Source organism: Semicossyphus pulcher, unplaced genomic scaffold (genome assembly GCF_022749685.1).
Source record: "Semicossyphus pulcher isolate SPU_LCO1_2020_fin unplaced genomic scaffold, fSemPul1.0.p SCAF_5, whole genome shotgun sequence".
Lineage (NCBI taxonomy): Eukaryota > Metazoa > Chordata > Actinopteri > Labriformes > Labridae > Semicossyphus > Semicossyphus pulcher.
The window spans coordinates 16990453-17003937 of NW_027211726.1; the positions used below are offsets into that span (position 1 = coordinate 16990453).

Here is a 13485-nt window from a genome sequence, read left to right on the forward strand (position 1 = left end):
TACGGCCAACGTGGCTGCGATTTGGATCAGCCACGGTTACAGCTCTATCAGGAATTTGATCGGCAGAAAAGCGCTAAAAATATCTGAGGGAGGAAAGTGTTTCACTGGGTTTTCTGGCTCTTACAGGAACATGTTTACAGTTCTTGCTCGGTGGTTCACATTCATTGGTCACAGGGAGCACTTGTGTGTGAAAAACTGAGACAAACATGAAGGAAAGGATCAAAAATGTGTTTGGGAAAGGGACTAAATCAGCGTTTATCGTTCCCACTGAATGCTGCTACATTAAAATATCCTCAGCAGCTATAAATGTCAAACTTTATTCTTTTTTTATGCCTCATATTTGTCTGCGTACTTACACTTTTTCAATTAATCCTAATATGGTTAGATTTTATTTAAGACCCCCAGATCCATTCCCCATCTTTTAAACAGCTAATCAGTGTTAAATTGCTCCGCGGGCTCCCTCTTCCAAACACAAAATGATCCCTGCTTATGACCCCCTGCTGCAGCTGCTACTGCAAAGAATATCATCACGCTAAATGATAATTTCACTTTTTACTCCACTTACTGCATAAAGAAAGAGGCCTGGAGGCGTGAAGTACTCCGACATTCATCACAGGCGTTAAACTTCTGACAGTAAATGTATGCATGAGGAATATCGCTGTATCATTCTGATGGATTCTGAATGGATTAGTCCCACAGGGTGAGGGGTTTTTTATGCATCAATTATGTGAGAAAAATGCGTGCATTCATCTTATTTAAAGGTGCAGTCCTTGTGTTTTTATATTGCTTAGCAGCTGCAGTGTTCACAGTGGAGTTTCAAAGCGTTGAGCTGGGAGGAAGGTTTATGATTCAGGAGCTCAGTTAGACGCTTAAAAAATGGATGCATTACTGAACAGGCCCCTAAGCAACAGTTTGAAGTATTAAAGTGACATTTTTATGCTTTAATATCAAGTATCTGTTGATACTAGGCCTGATCTGATATAGATGATCATACTTTTGTTCAATATTTCAGCTGCACAGAGCGAATCCAGGCAAGAGTAGCGCCTATTGAAACAGCCGATTATTCCTGCAACCTGTTTCAATCTGTGCTGTCCTATAAATGCCACATATTTTTGTCTGCAAGGTGCTGAGTATTTGGCCAATTATCTTAACTGTCTTTGGACTGTGGGAGAGAGCCGGAGCACCTGGAGAAAAACCCACGCAGGCACGGAGAGAACATGCAAACTCCAACAAAAAAAAAAACAGACTTCGCATGTGCATGCGTGGGTTTCCTCCGGGTGCTCCGGGCTTCCTCCCACAGTCCGAAGACATGCCAGTTAGGAAAATGAAGGTCTGTAGGTGTGAATGCAGGTATGATTAGTTGATCTGCTCGGAAGCACTATAGCTCATTCGTGGTATTATTTCAGTGGAAAATAGTTAAGTGCCTGTCCATCCATCTGTTTTGTAAGCATTGTCGGAAGCACTGATAATGTGGAAAAAGGCAACAAAATACCACATCTGTCCGTCTAGTTCGTTGGAAAAAGACTTAACAAATAAATTATGATAAATTATGCAGTCATCATCATGAATCATGAAGCATGTGACCTCAACTTCCACTGCACTATGTCTAAATATAGTGGAACAATGATGTGACTGTACCACAAAACAAGCGTAAATGTCATCTTTCCATCATGTTTTCCACCGTTCCAGGTTCGGCTCCTTTTAATTACATCTTGTTGTGGTTTCTTCTTCTGCAGTGGCTTAAAGTTGTCAATTTAGAGACTTAGCACCGCCAGCTGTTTGTCTCGATGCACCAAACTGCAAATTTGCAGAACAGTAGTGAATGAAAACGCAGATTAAGTTGTTTATTTCTCAGTTAAATTTGCATTACACTCGGTTGGACACCTGGCTGGTTTGGATCTGCCTTTCTGGATCTAAAGCCTGAACCAAACGGCAACAACAACGTCTTTAGCCTTAAAATGTCTTTGTTATATTTCAATGAATGAGAGCGTATGTTTAAGGATTTGAAATCACCCGAGGTGAACCTGCGACAGGCCTTCTTTGATCCCCTTGGCAGGAGCGTGCAGGTGTTAGCTGTTTAATGCCCGCAGGAGTGTGCACCTGACGTCATTGCTACACAATACCGTCTCATCACCTGACCATGTGTGTGTGCGCGCGTGTCCTTAAGTGTGTGAGCCGCATGACAGCGCCCAGGCTATCTGTGCTAATCTCTGCTGAAGGTGGCAGGTGTCTTAACCAGGCCATCACCTGGTAACCTACTCACACGCGCACAGACCGGCACACACTCTGCCCTCTATCTCTCTCTCCGCCTGTCTGACGCTAAGTGTGTTAGCGTCCAGGTTTGGCTGCCGTCCAACCCGCCCAGCTGGTAAGAGAGCAGGAGGAGCAGGGCGGAGAGTGAGACAAGGCGGAAAAGCAGAAGATGGAGGGAGATTAGAGGTCACATCTGACAGGGACGGGGGAGGAGAGATGGGCGTGGAGCAACACAAACAGTAAATAGCCTGCACTTTTTCCTGTAAACGTGCGATTACTCGAAGGGCATGTGCCAAGCGGTCTGACCCTGTCCAGGTAGTGAGTTACCCACAGTCCATTTCAGCGGGGCTCAAACTCTGCACACTCTTATCAGCGCAGGTCAGGCGGCTGCGGAGACGAGCCGGCACAGAGTCGGCCGTGAATCAGCGGCTGCTTCATGAAGCGTGGGCGCCTCCACCTACAGTGAATTAAACTGCAGGGAGGTTAGAAACGCGGCCCTTAGAGATCACTTCACCTCGTTTTCAGTCTCATATTCCTGCCAGATTATTATTACTGCCATGCTGCGTTCAAGCGCCTGGTCAAAGCGTCTGATATGAAGCACTTCAGCTCGGCCAGGACACCCACAGAGAAGTTTAAGCCATTCATTGCGACAATAATAGACTTGTATTCTGGTGATGTGGCTCTGCTCATGTGAGGCTCAAGTACAAATCTAGAGACGTTTGACATAAGCTGACTTTAAGCATGAAAGCTACATTACAATATACAGTATATCAGAAGCTTCACGGGGCATATATGTGAACAAATACAAGGAATTTACCAAACAAATAAGGACAACAAGGCTGAATGAATTCCACAGGACTCTAACGTACACACAGTTTAACATATTAAACAGTCGGCATGCAGAGCTCAGGGAGAGTATTTTCAGACAATTTGAGCACCAAGTGTTTATTCGGACCACCTAGTGTTCTGGATATGTCATCAACACTAAGAGTTAGAGACTGAACATATGATTATCTAAAGTACCACATGGCATTCGAGACAGTCTTTGCTGATCCTGTGGTTCCCAACCTGTCAGTCTGCAGTCTCAAGATGCTCAATGGATTAGGAAGGAAGGACAAACTCTGCTCAGCCACCTAGTTTATATTCAGTCTCTGACTTTTCTTGTGAAATGTTTTTAGCTCTGAATTATTGAAGTAGCGTTGAAATGAAAGTTACAGCATCTTTAGCCTGATTAAATTCAGACAAACAATGTGTTTCCTGTGGTGCTGCCCTGCTTGGACTCGTGTGCTGCTGTATTAAAATTGTACCAAACTGTACGGTACTACATTTTATAGTATTGCGTTGTTTTGGCTCGTCTCCTAAAGTATTGTATTGCATTGTATCGCACCATCACATTGTTTTGATTTGTAGCATACTACACTTCTGAGGTGTGTGCACGAGTTACGTGAAGTGTCGGGGACCGGAGCAGCAGAAGAGCAGAGAACAGAGTGATCGGTAGCTGCATAAACATCAGATGTAATGTACAGTTTGAGGCAGGCTGCCGCCGTATTAAAGTGACAGGAGTTAGCCCCTGAAGCTAGCTACAGCTTCGACCCTGGAGCAGAACAACGACAAGTCTCCCCTGTGCTTTCTGACTACGGACGGGATACTGAAGCAGGAAAGGTTAACGACAGCTTGGCTCGTTAATTTTAATTTGGTTTGTAGCAGGCAGCGTGTTATCGCCTTCTGTTGGTATACAAGGCACACTACTTTAAAGGTGAGAGCATTCTGGTATGGAAAAGGACTAAATTAAGAGGCCGAAGGAGGCTGTATCCCTGCCGAAGCCAGCTACTGATCTGGCCAATGATAAGCCAGCGCAGGCTACTGAGAGGCCGAGGGTGGCAAGTCATGCATCTAACATAGCAAGCCATTGGATGGGCTACTGGATAAGGCTGGTCATTAGCTTCCAAGGCTGGTGACTAGCACACCGAAGCTAGCAACCCAATAGATCGTCTACTGGATAGGCTGGTCATTAGCTTCCAAGGATGGTGACTAGCACGCCAAAGCTAGCTGATTTGACTCGTCATTTTCTTCTGTAGTATTTTAGTGGCGTATTGGAGCTCAATGTGCCGCGTTACTGCCACCAACTGGACACACAAAGGATTTATCTAGATTCTTTTAATTAGTCCATTTGTTCCCAACAAACAAATATTTCCTCTTTCCTTTGCTGACTATTTATGTATGATACTGCTGCTTAGAACATGCATGTGCACAAACATATCCATCCATCTGTGTGTTTGATAGTTAATAAAGACCATTAACCGTTACAGTTAAATCTACACCAGTTTAAGTACTCAAGCCCAGCTGTCAAGTTGCCCTTTTCTTTGCATTGCTGTTTAACGCATCGCGCCGTATCACACCGCACTGTATCGCATGGTTTCGTACGTTCGTACACGTTTCGTATCAAAATCGTACTGTTTGTTGCTGCATTGTATAGTAGCACTGTTTTGTATCATTGTATCATATTGAACCGTACTATACTTTATCATATTGCTTTGCATTGTTTTGAATCATTTCATATCCAGGTAGTATGCAGACAGGGTGTAGTTATCATGAACATGCAGAGCGAACATATCTGACAACATGAAACTCTCTGATTCTAGGCATCAGGCACGCTAATGATCAGCTTGGATTGGGTTGCATAAATGTAATGTATGTGTGTTGTTCTGAGGCTAAGATGAGTCATCCAAAAAAAAAGGAAAATGTGTTTAATCTTAGAAAAGAAATAGATTTTGAGACAGAATGTTTTGCATTTAACAAGACATGACAGGAGAATCAATCGGGTCCACAAGATTACAACTTGGAGATTGTATTTTTTATTTCCCCTGCCTTTCAAATGGAAAAATCTGACTTGTTTGGAGGTGAAAATCTCATTTAAGTGCGGCTGCTCAAGACTAATACACTAACACGGTTATACTTGTAGACAATGTTTCATTTTGAAGGGTTGAAACCGCTCTGCTGGTGATTTGTTTTAGGCAATGCAACCAATTTAGTTGCTCAATGTGCAGAACAAATAAAGGCATTCTGCTCCACTCTAGTCATTTGGATAAATTTGAGTTAACTTGTTTATGAAAGAGACAAATTTTAGGATGTAGAATGCCTCTACGTCGTGCCTGGATTCGATTTAATTTATACCCTTCCTACATACAGCGTGGTGTGAACACAATGGACACGACCTCAGTGTCTCTGTCATTGTGTTTCTGTTCCCTGTCTCCTCTCACACTGTGGATGCAGTAAATGGATGGACAGCTAGAGGAGTGGGACTCACAGATGGTGCCAGAAAGCTGAGGGAGGATTCAAATCATTCTTCACAGTTTGAGCGCTCCGAGATGCTGCAGCAGCCGAGAACATTCGCTCCGATAATATCTCACATATTCAAAAAGCACAATTAACGATTATTTCTCGGAAGCAGAGCAGGACTGTATCGGGAGCTGAAAATGCTTCTGTATGTATGTATGTGTGTGTGTGTGAATGTAAAGAGAGTGTGTGTGTGTGTGTGTGCCAGGCATTGTGCAGCAGCAGCCGCAGCCTCTCGGGTTACTGAGGAATGCATTTGAAGTCAATCACAATGAAGCTTTCTATCTGCCCAGCAAGCCTGAAGGGGATCTCCAAAGTGAACTGGACCAGTGAGAGAATCAACCAAAAAAAATCATATTGGCGATGACACACATCTGTGTGCCAATCTCTGTGTGTGCGCGTATGTGAGACCTGTTTTGGTGAATTAGTGTGTCCGTCTCTAAGCGTAGCTAACACACACCCTGGTCTTTTTTCTTGATAAAATCTTCACACACACGCATTCTTATGCCACTTTGCTGTCACGCACACACATTTTTCCTATTTAGTCTGATTCTTTCATTTTCATTCTAACTAAATTAAAATCTGGAACAAATCAGCCTCAGACGAAGAGAAAAATCTGCAGCATTGTCAGCTGGGGTATAAAATCCAGGCTGGTGTAGCTGTAAAACGTGCTGACGCACACGCACGCACACACATATAAGGTTTAGGATGAAAGGTACAGTGAGCCTGATGTCAGCTTCAGATCAGATTTCAACCTGCGAATGTTGCAACATCCCCCAGAGGACACACCTGCTTTGTCAGGACACGACAAACACACATTCTTTGTTCGCGTCTGTGTTCCCGTCCTTCACTTTTAATGTTTCCCTTCTCTTTTTACACAAGTATACATAATTATATACTCCGCGCTCCCAGATTGTTTTAAAACGACTCCAACTGGCACCACATGTCCTCGTACAATGGCAGCGCTTCATACGTTGCCAAAAACCAGGATTGCATTTAGTTTGAAATCCAGCGGAGCATGGCTGTCGTCTTACTGTTTCCCTTTAGAACGGATGGGAACAAAATGCAGCGGTTGAGGGAAATCGAGGGCAACATACAGATGATTTTGGCCCCGGGTGATGCGTGCGGTGGAGGGGAGCTCGTTGCGTCTCGTTGTGGTTAGTTAGTTATGTGGCGCAGGCAGAAAGCGCGGCTGTTTATAGCTGCTGAAATGCAGAGCTGGCCCTATTCGATCACGTAAAAACACACAGAATCCATCTGAGGGGCATTTTGTGTCTGCGTGCACCACAAACAAAACCTGTGATTACACTTATGCAGACGCACACACGCGCTCTGTAATTACACACAGTGACGCACCACTGCCCGCCATACCGTGAACTCGCACGTATAATATCATAAATTTAAACACTGTTTAAGGCTGGGACAAACATTTAAACACGCACCAGCTCCAATCTGGCCTCTGCAGCTTCAGTGTGTCCTGCAGGGTGCCGCCTGTGTGTGTGTATCGGGGACTTGTAAAAAAGGGGGCCCCTCGGGTGGGCTCTTGGGGCTGGGTGTGTGTTTATTTAAGTGTGTGTTTTTTGGGGTGGATTCAGGGGGCTCGCCGGAAGATAAGAAATGGAGTTTGAGATGAAAGGAAAATGGGGCGAGGACGGGGATACACTGGCACTGAGGGTTTTTTTAAAAGACGGCGGGAGGGAGGGGCTGATGGAGGAGGGGGGAGTCAGGCTGTTTTGATGTTGGTTTTTAGGGTTGTTTATTTGATGTTATGTAACACCTTAGCTTATGTAGTCAGAGCCTTTATACGTGTTTGTGTGTGCGCGTGTGTGTGTGTGTCTGGTAGCTTCTCACTGGGAGACGGGAATTTCTGTGAAAGGCTAAGGTTGCCCGTAGCAACGGCCTTCATTGTAAAACTGATCCTTGGAATACCGCACACACACCGGAACACACACATTCCCACCATGCTTTGCACCAAAACGTCTTTTCAATACTTTTCGGCACCTCTCTCCTGCTTTCACACACACATTGACACTCAAACCGTGAAGCTCTCTCTCTCTCTCTCACACACACACACACACACACACACACACACACACACACACAACGTCCACTTTGCTCTGTGTTAAGGCTCCAAACGACTTCAAGTGAATTTGATTTTCAGGAGGTACATCGAGCGTTTGAGATGTGATGGACTGAGATGCTCGGGTTTCCAGATTCCATTATGCTTTTATTGGCTTTTAAAGGCATCGGGTTTCCTCTGTCTGGAGCCGGGGAGGAGCTTCTCTGCCTCTGTATGTGCATGTGTGTGTTTGTGTGTGTGTGTGTGTGTGTGCAATTAGCATCACACAGGCTAGCAAAGACACAGCTCCACAGGGCCTCAGGATGGGCTTAAGATTGCTGTGGAGATAAGTTTGTTTTGGTCTCATTTTCAGCCGTGGACCGACTGTTTTCCAACACCTGCAGCCAAACCGAGCCCTTTGTTCTTGGCATCCAAACACTAATGTGCACTGAGATTAATGTGGGTTAAAAAGGCAGGGGTGGAAGACAAATTCAGCTCCTATAACAAAAATAACAGTTAAAATATACAGTACTGAAATATCATGAGAAAATGTACTGAAACAGGCCAAACCCAACGATCATTCAGGGCTTGGTTACGAGATCTCTGATGACGCTGCCATTCATATTTTAGGAGGCGACTGAGTTGAAGGAGTCTCATCCTTCAAGTGCGTTGGTATTAAGGGAGATGACAGGCTCTTTTTTTAGAGTGCACAATGAGAACCTAGAGAGAGAGGAAACCGAGGGTCAGGCTGGGTTTTCCAAATAAACACTTTTACCTACTAAGAACATCTTCTAGCATTTTCAACACAGGCTTGTTACTGCAGCTTTAATGCATTTAAAGAGAATCATAACATATTTGAATTTTGCATCATTGTGCCCCGCCTTCCTCACATCAACACCAACTAAAATGGATGGGACAATAACGCACAGAAAAGATGAGTCCTTGGCGTATCCATCAGCTTGTAACAAGCACGACAGGCCTATCATGTATCAAGACGGATGAGACGAGAGAAGGAAACTTGACCGTGAAGTCGAATTTGCAGCCACATGAAAGTGAACCAGCCAACGTTGAGGACGACATCAGAGCAGATTGAGTATAGCCACATTTTCCATCAATGACGAGAACATTAGAGTGCTGTTATTAAGAAGGTTCATGGTTCGAATCCCGGTTTGGACAAAGTGGGCCTTTCTGTGTTGAGCATGTTCTTCCTAGGTACTCCTAGCTTCCTCCCACAGTCCAAAGACATGCTTGTGTTAGGTTCAGTGGTGACTAATCCCCCTCTCCCACCTAAATTTAGTGTGTTGACGTGGGTCTGAAGGACCCGCTTATAGATGCTGATTGTCTCTGTTCCCACTGCCAGTAAAGTATACTCCTTTAGGGCTCTTTTCTGCTGCGTCACCGTCTGACATCACAAACGTGTTCGCAGCAGGGTTAGTAAACAGTGAAGATGTTACGGTGGTTAGGTCTTTATAGTCTGGTGGAACGGTTTTGTGTTCCCATCAATGCCGATCGGAGCCAAGGCGATAATTACCCGGGTCTACTGCAGAGTCATTTGACCCGGGTCTGAATGCTGATTTTAGCCTTTCCCATGAAGCAAAAAAGCCGAGTGTTAGTGGGGGTTTTTTCCAGGGTGAACCCCGCCTCCCGCCCAATAACAGCTGGGATAGGCTCCATCTCCCCCACGACCCTGAACAGGATAAGCAGTATAGATAATGGATGGATGATTTAAGTAAACAAACTAAAGTGAGTTTTTGTTAGCTTAGCGCAGAAACATCCTTTGAGGGCTACTTTTGACTTTGATACTTTCCAAACCTGTACTTTTACTTGATGTTTTATCAATACTTTCCACACATGTATTAGTACTTCTACCTCAGTAAAGCCTGTGTACTTTTGCCGAGTGTTTTAAACTATGGGGATATAATTTACATTAAAGCTGCTTCGTTCTGCGTAGTGCTTTAAAGTTGATGTCAATGTCATTGTCCCACTTAAATTGTTGTGTCTTATTTCCTCTCTTTCATTAAGCCTAAGGAGACAGCAGCATTGCTATATATTTATTTCATACTGTCTGTGTAATCTCCTATCACTCACCAGCAGCTGTTGTGATTTTCGCTCCCCTACATGGCTGCTTTACAGGAGCCGGGGTTTGCTCAGAATATGGTGGAGTAGATTTCTCTCCTGCTTTGCGCCCTGGTCATGAAATAACCTTCAGAATAAACCGCAGCTTAATGATTCTGTCTCCCTGAGAGAGTTCAACGCTCTGATAGAGAAACTGTGTAACTGAACACTTTATATTCCTTTGTGTTACGTCTTTGTTTTTTGAGCTCCACGATTTTAACCCTCTGTTTTTGGTGTTTGTTGTTTGTGTAGTGGTTGACTGTTTTGGTCTCCAATGAGAATGACATCTTGGTTAAATAAGGGTTCAATTTAAAGACAATAATTAAACGAAGCTGCTCTAATATATAGTTTTATATTAACAGCTGACTACTTAAAAGGAGGTCGTCCTTAAGGCTCTTGGCGACCAAAAACAGAGCTGAAAGAGACTAAACATCCGTCGTACATGATTTAGGTGGCTTTAACCACAACTTCAAATGAAAGCTTATGTTACTCTGCTTCTAAAGGTTGTGTAAATATTCAAATCTTTACGAACCATTTTATGATATAAGTGATTTAATTATGGTGTTGTGATTGTAGCGTGTTCTGCTGCCCCCTAGTGGCCAAAACAACTTTTTATGCTTTAAACTAATAAAAATAAGTACTCAAAAGGCAGGTTCGAGTTTTATATTAAACGGTTTTGTGAAATACTTGATTAAGACATTACGAGGTAGATAGCAGACCGTCGCTATGAAGAACAGGCCGTTGCTAGGGGTGTGGCTCTTGTCACACAATCCTGAGGACTAACTGTAATCATCAGCTGAAAGTCAAACAGTGTTGATGACACAGAGAGGTACAAAACTGAAGACGGCACATGAAGTAAACATTAAATGGAACACAGGCAGCGTTAAAAGACGGTGAATAGAAAATAAAATGTCAACAGACTCTGACAGTGACGAGACAGAAAACCTCAATCAGGCGCTTCACTTGATTCTTACTTCACCATCAGTGGAAAAATTCATTTTAACATAACAGCTGTCAGCTCATTTTAAGAAGGCTACAGAGTTAACCGTTGCCATGGACGCAGCTCTCACTGTGAGTGTAACGGACTGTTTTTAAATGGAAAACTGAATTTCCAAATCATTATTTTGTGTTATATTATTAATTTCATAAGTAAATATTAATTTCATAAGCGGGATTATGTTTAGGAAGCAGTGGACTGGTGTTGTACTGTGAAATGTATCTTAGCTCTGCAGTACGGGCGGTGTCTCTTAAGTGAAGCGCATGATAGGCAGTATTAGTGACCCTGAGTGATGTGTGAGTGCTTAAGTGTGTGTTTAAACATCTCAGGGATGTGGGACTGAGGTCAAAAGAGGCAGGGAGGGATGAATGAAGAGAGAGGGAGAGAGGGATCAGCCTCAAAGTGACCCCAGGCTGAGGTCGCTCACTACAGAGGTTCAACCCCCGAACGATCTGTGACTAATCTCCCTTACCTGACCCTGACAGGGGTCATCGGGCAGGCTAACGCTTCCCCCTCACGGGCGTTTATCAAACAGCCAGATTAAGGTGAGCAGGGAGGATGCTGTGAATGGATCCAACAGAGACAGTTACAGTCATCACAGAGGACAGCTGTAAAACCTGAATGTACAGCAGGATTTAATCCCAGTCAAAGCCTGAAATGTTTACATGTGTACGGCATGAATTTAATTCAAAGACTGTATAAAAGGACACAGCCATCGTGGCTTTCAGACTACTAATTTGAAGCCTCCGGTTTGTATTTTTGGCCGGCGCCATCTTGATTTTTGGAGCCAGCGGGAACCAAATCAGGAACGAGTGGATCTGATTGTTACCCCTTGATCACATGCAGCCACGCCCTATAGCATACCCATTTTTTTTCTAAATGGGACCATAGTTTATAAAAAAGCCAACATGCTGTATCGAGCACGACTTGGAAATAACAAGTGAGACTATAAACTTGTAAGGAATGTGTTTCCTGAGGTAGTAGATGAACTGAGATGTAGCATTAACATCTTCTCATCACACGCTATGTAGAGAACCTTGGACAGGGAGCTAGCTCACCTCCAGAAACGCAGGTAAAATGCAATCAAGGGTCCTAGGGGAATCAGGTTTTGCTAGGTGAAGTGCAAAAAGATGGAGGAGCAGAGACTGGGCGGGGTCTTTTGTTGTCCCAAGGGAAGGCGGGACTTCCCTCACCCGCGCCAGTCTCATTGGCCTTTACCGGCGTTTTGATAAAGGTTCTTCAGGTTGCTCTCGCGAGGGCTCAATCCCCCATACTTGAGTGTAACCACCGAAAGGAAACTTTATACGTCCAATAATTTCACTAATCCAAAGTCTGCGTTGTCATTGTGAGCATGTCAACCCTAACCCTAACCCTGCAGAGCTGTCAGTGATCTTTTAGATAATAACTATTCAGTGCTGAGTGCTGGGTCTGTTTTATTGGAGAATGAATATTTTGGTTTTTTGAAGACCTTTGACGATGCCACCTTTGGCTTTGGGAATGTGAAATAACTATTTTTCACTCTTTTCTTGGTTTTTATAATAAAAAAAATGGTTAAATACCAAAAAAATCCCAGTTTAATTGATGATAGAATTAATTGCACACTTCAAACGGGAGCTGCCTCTCCGTCCTCCGCTACTTTACAGGCTGAGCATCACTTGTAACGGACACGTTCGCAGAGCCTGAATGAAACCCCCTCTCTCCTTAAAAGCTTTGATGTTTCTCTGCCAAAATCCCAGCTTTAGATCGACTCATTAACTATGCTCCTCCACAGAGTCACAGACAGACAGATGTTACCCCGTCCACACATAGCGCAGCCTCCTTTCAGACGGCCGTGTGAGTGTCTGTGTGTGCGTGTAATCTGCCAAAGTGGTTTCTCTTCTAAATGAAATGACAAACAGCTCAGTCCGTCTCTAATCTGTCGCCTCTCTGTGTGTCTCTCAGGGACAGACTTGGTCACCGTCTATCGACGACGAAGGCTCGACGAGAGACGACTTCTACGACGACGAGGACCTCTACTCGGGCTCCGGCTCTGGCTGTAAGTGTGTGTGTGTGTGTGTGTGTGAGGTCACACACTCACGCCCTGGTTCTTTCAAACCCGACAGCTGCTGGGTTTCAATCTGCTGACCCTGAAGACCCCACCCCCTCTTTATGTCCTCCAGTTGTGGCCGCCCTGCTCACTAAATTACACACACAAAGGGCGCACACACACACAATCAAACAATACATCTGTGTGTGTGTTTGGCTCGTTGGCCAGGTTCTGATTCAGATTTATTGGAAACACCTTTAAACACAGACACAACCTTGCAAACAAGCAGCGACCCGGGCTCTGTTCACCCAGATCTTGTTTGCTTTAATCAGATTACAGTCCACACAGATTAGGCCACCACACGCACACCAGCAGTCCTGCGCACCTATGTGCCCGCTCCTGTCTGCTTCCAGGCGTGCCGGTTGTCTGCGTGAGGAGGAATTACCTACTTAACGTAAATCACATTGGTGTAATTCAGCCTGATTTTCTGATCTGGCAGTTGCAGCTCTGAACGTGGCTCTCCTTATTAAGCATGACTCATTGGGGGCTGCCCTCGGTTCAGGCGCTGCGCTAGTGGAGAGCAACACTCAAAATAAATTACAATTCAGAGCAGGAGAGTGCAGCACAGGCACCCCCTGTGGATGAAACAGCGGCCCGGCAAATTGCTTTATCTCATACGGTGATACACAGCCGTCTGAC

The 13485-nt window shown here is 44.4% G+C and overlaps 1 protein-coding gene across 1 annotated transcript in view; it reads left to right on the forward strand.

The window, feature by feature from the left end:
- The window catches only part of sdc3 (syndecan 3), a 41450-nt gene that overhangs the window by 17277 nt on the left and 10688 nt on the right, over window positions 1-13485 (forward strand). The window contains exon 2 of the mRNA XM_069680997.1: window positions 12702-12795. Within this exon, the coding sequence (XP_069537098.1) occupies window positions 12702-12795 (94 nt within the window). The remainder of the gene's footprint in view (window positions 1-12701; window positions 12796-13485) is intronic.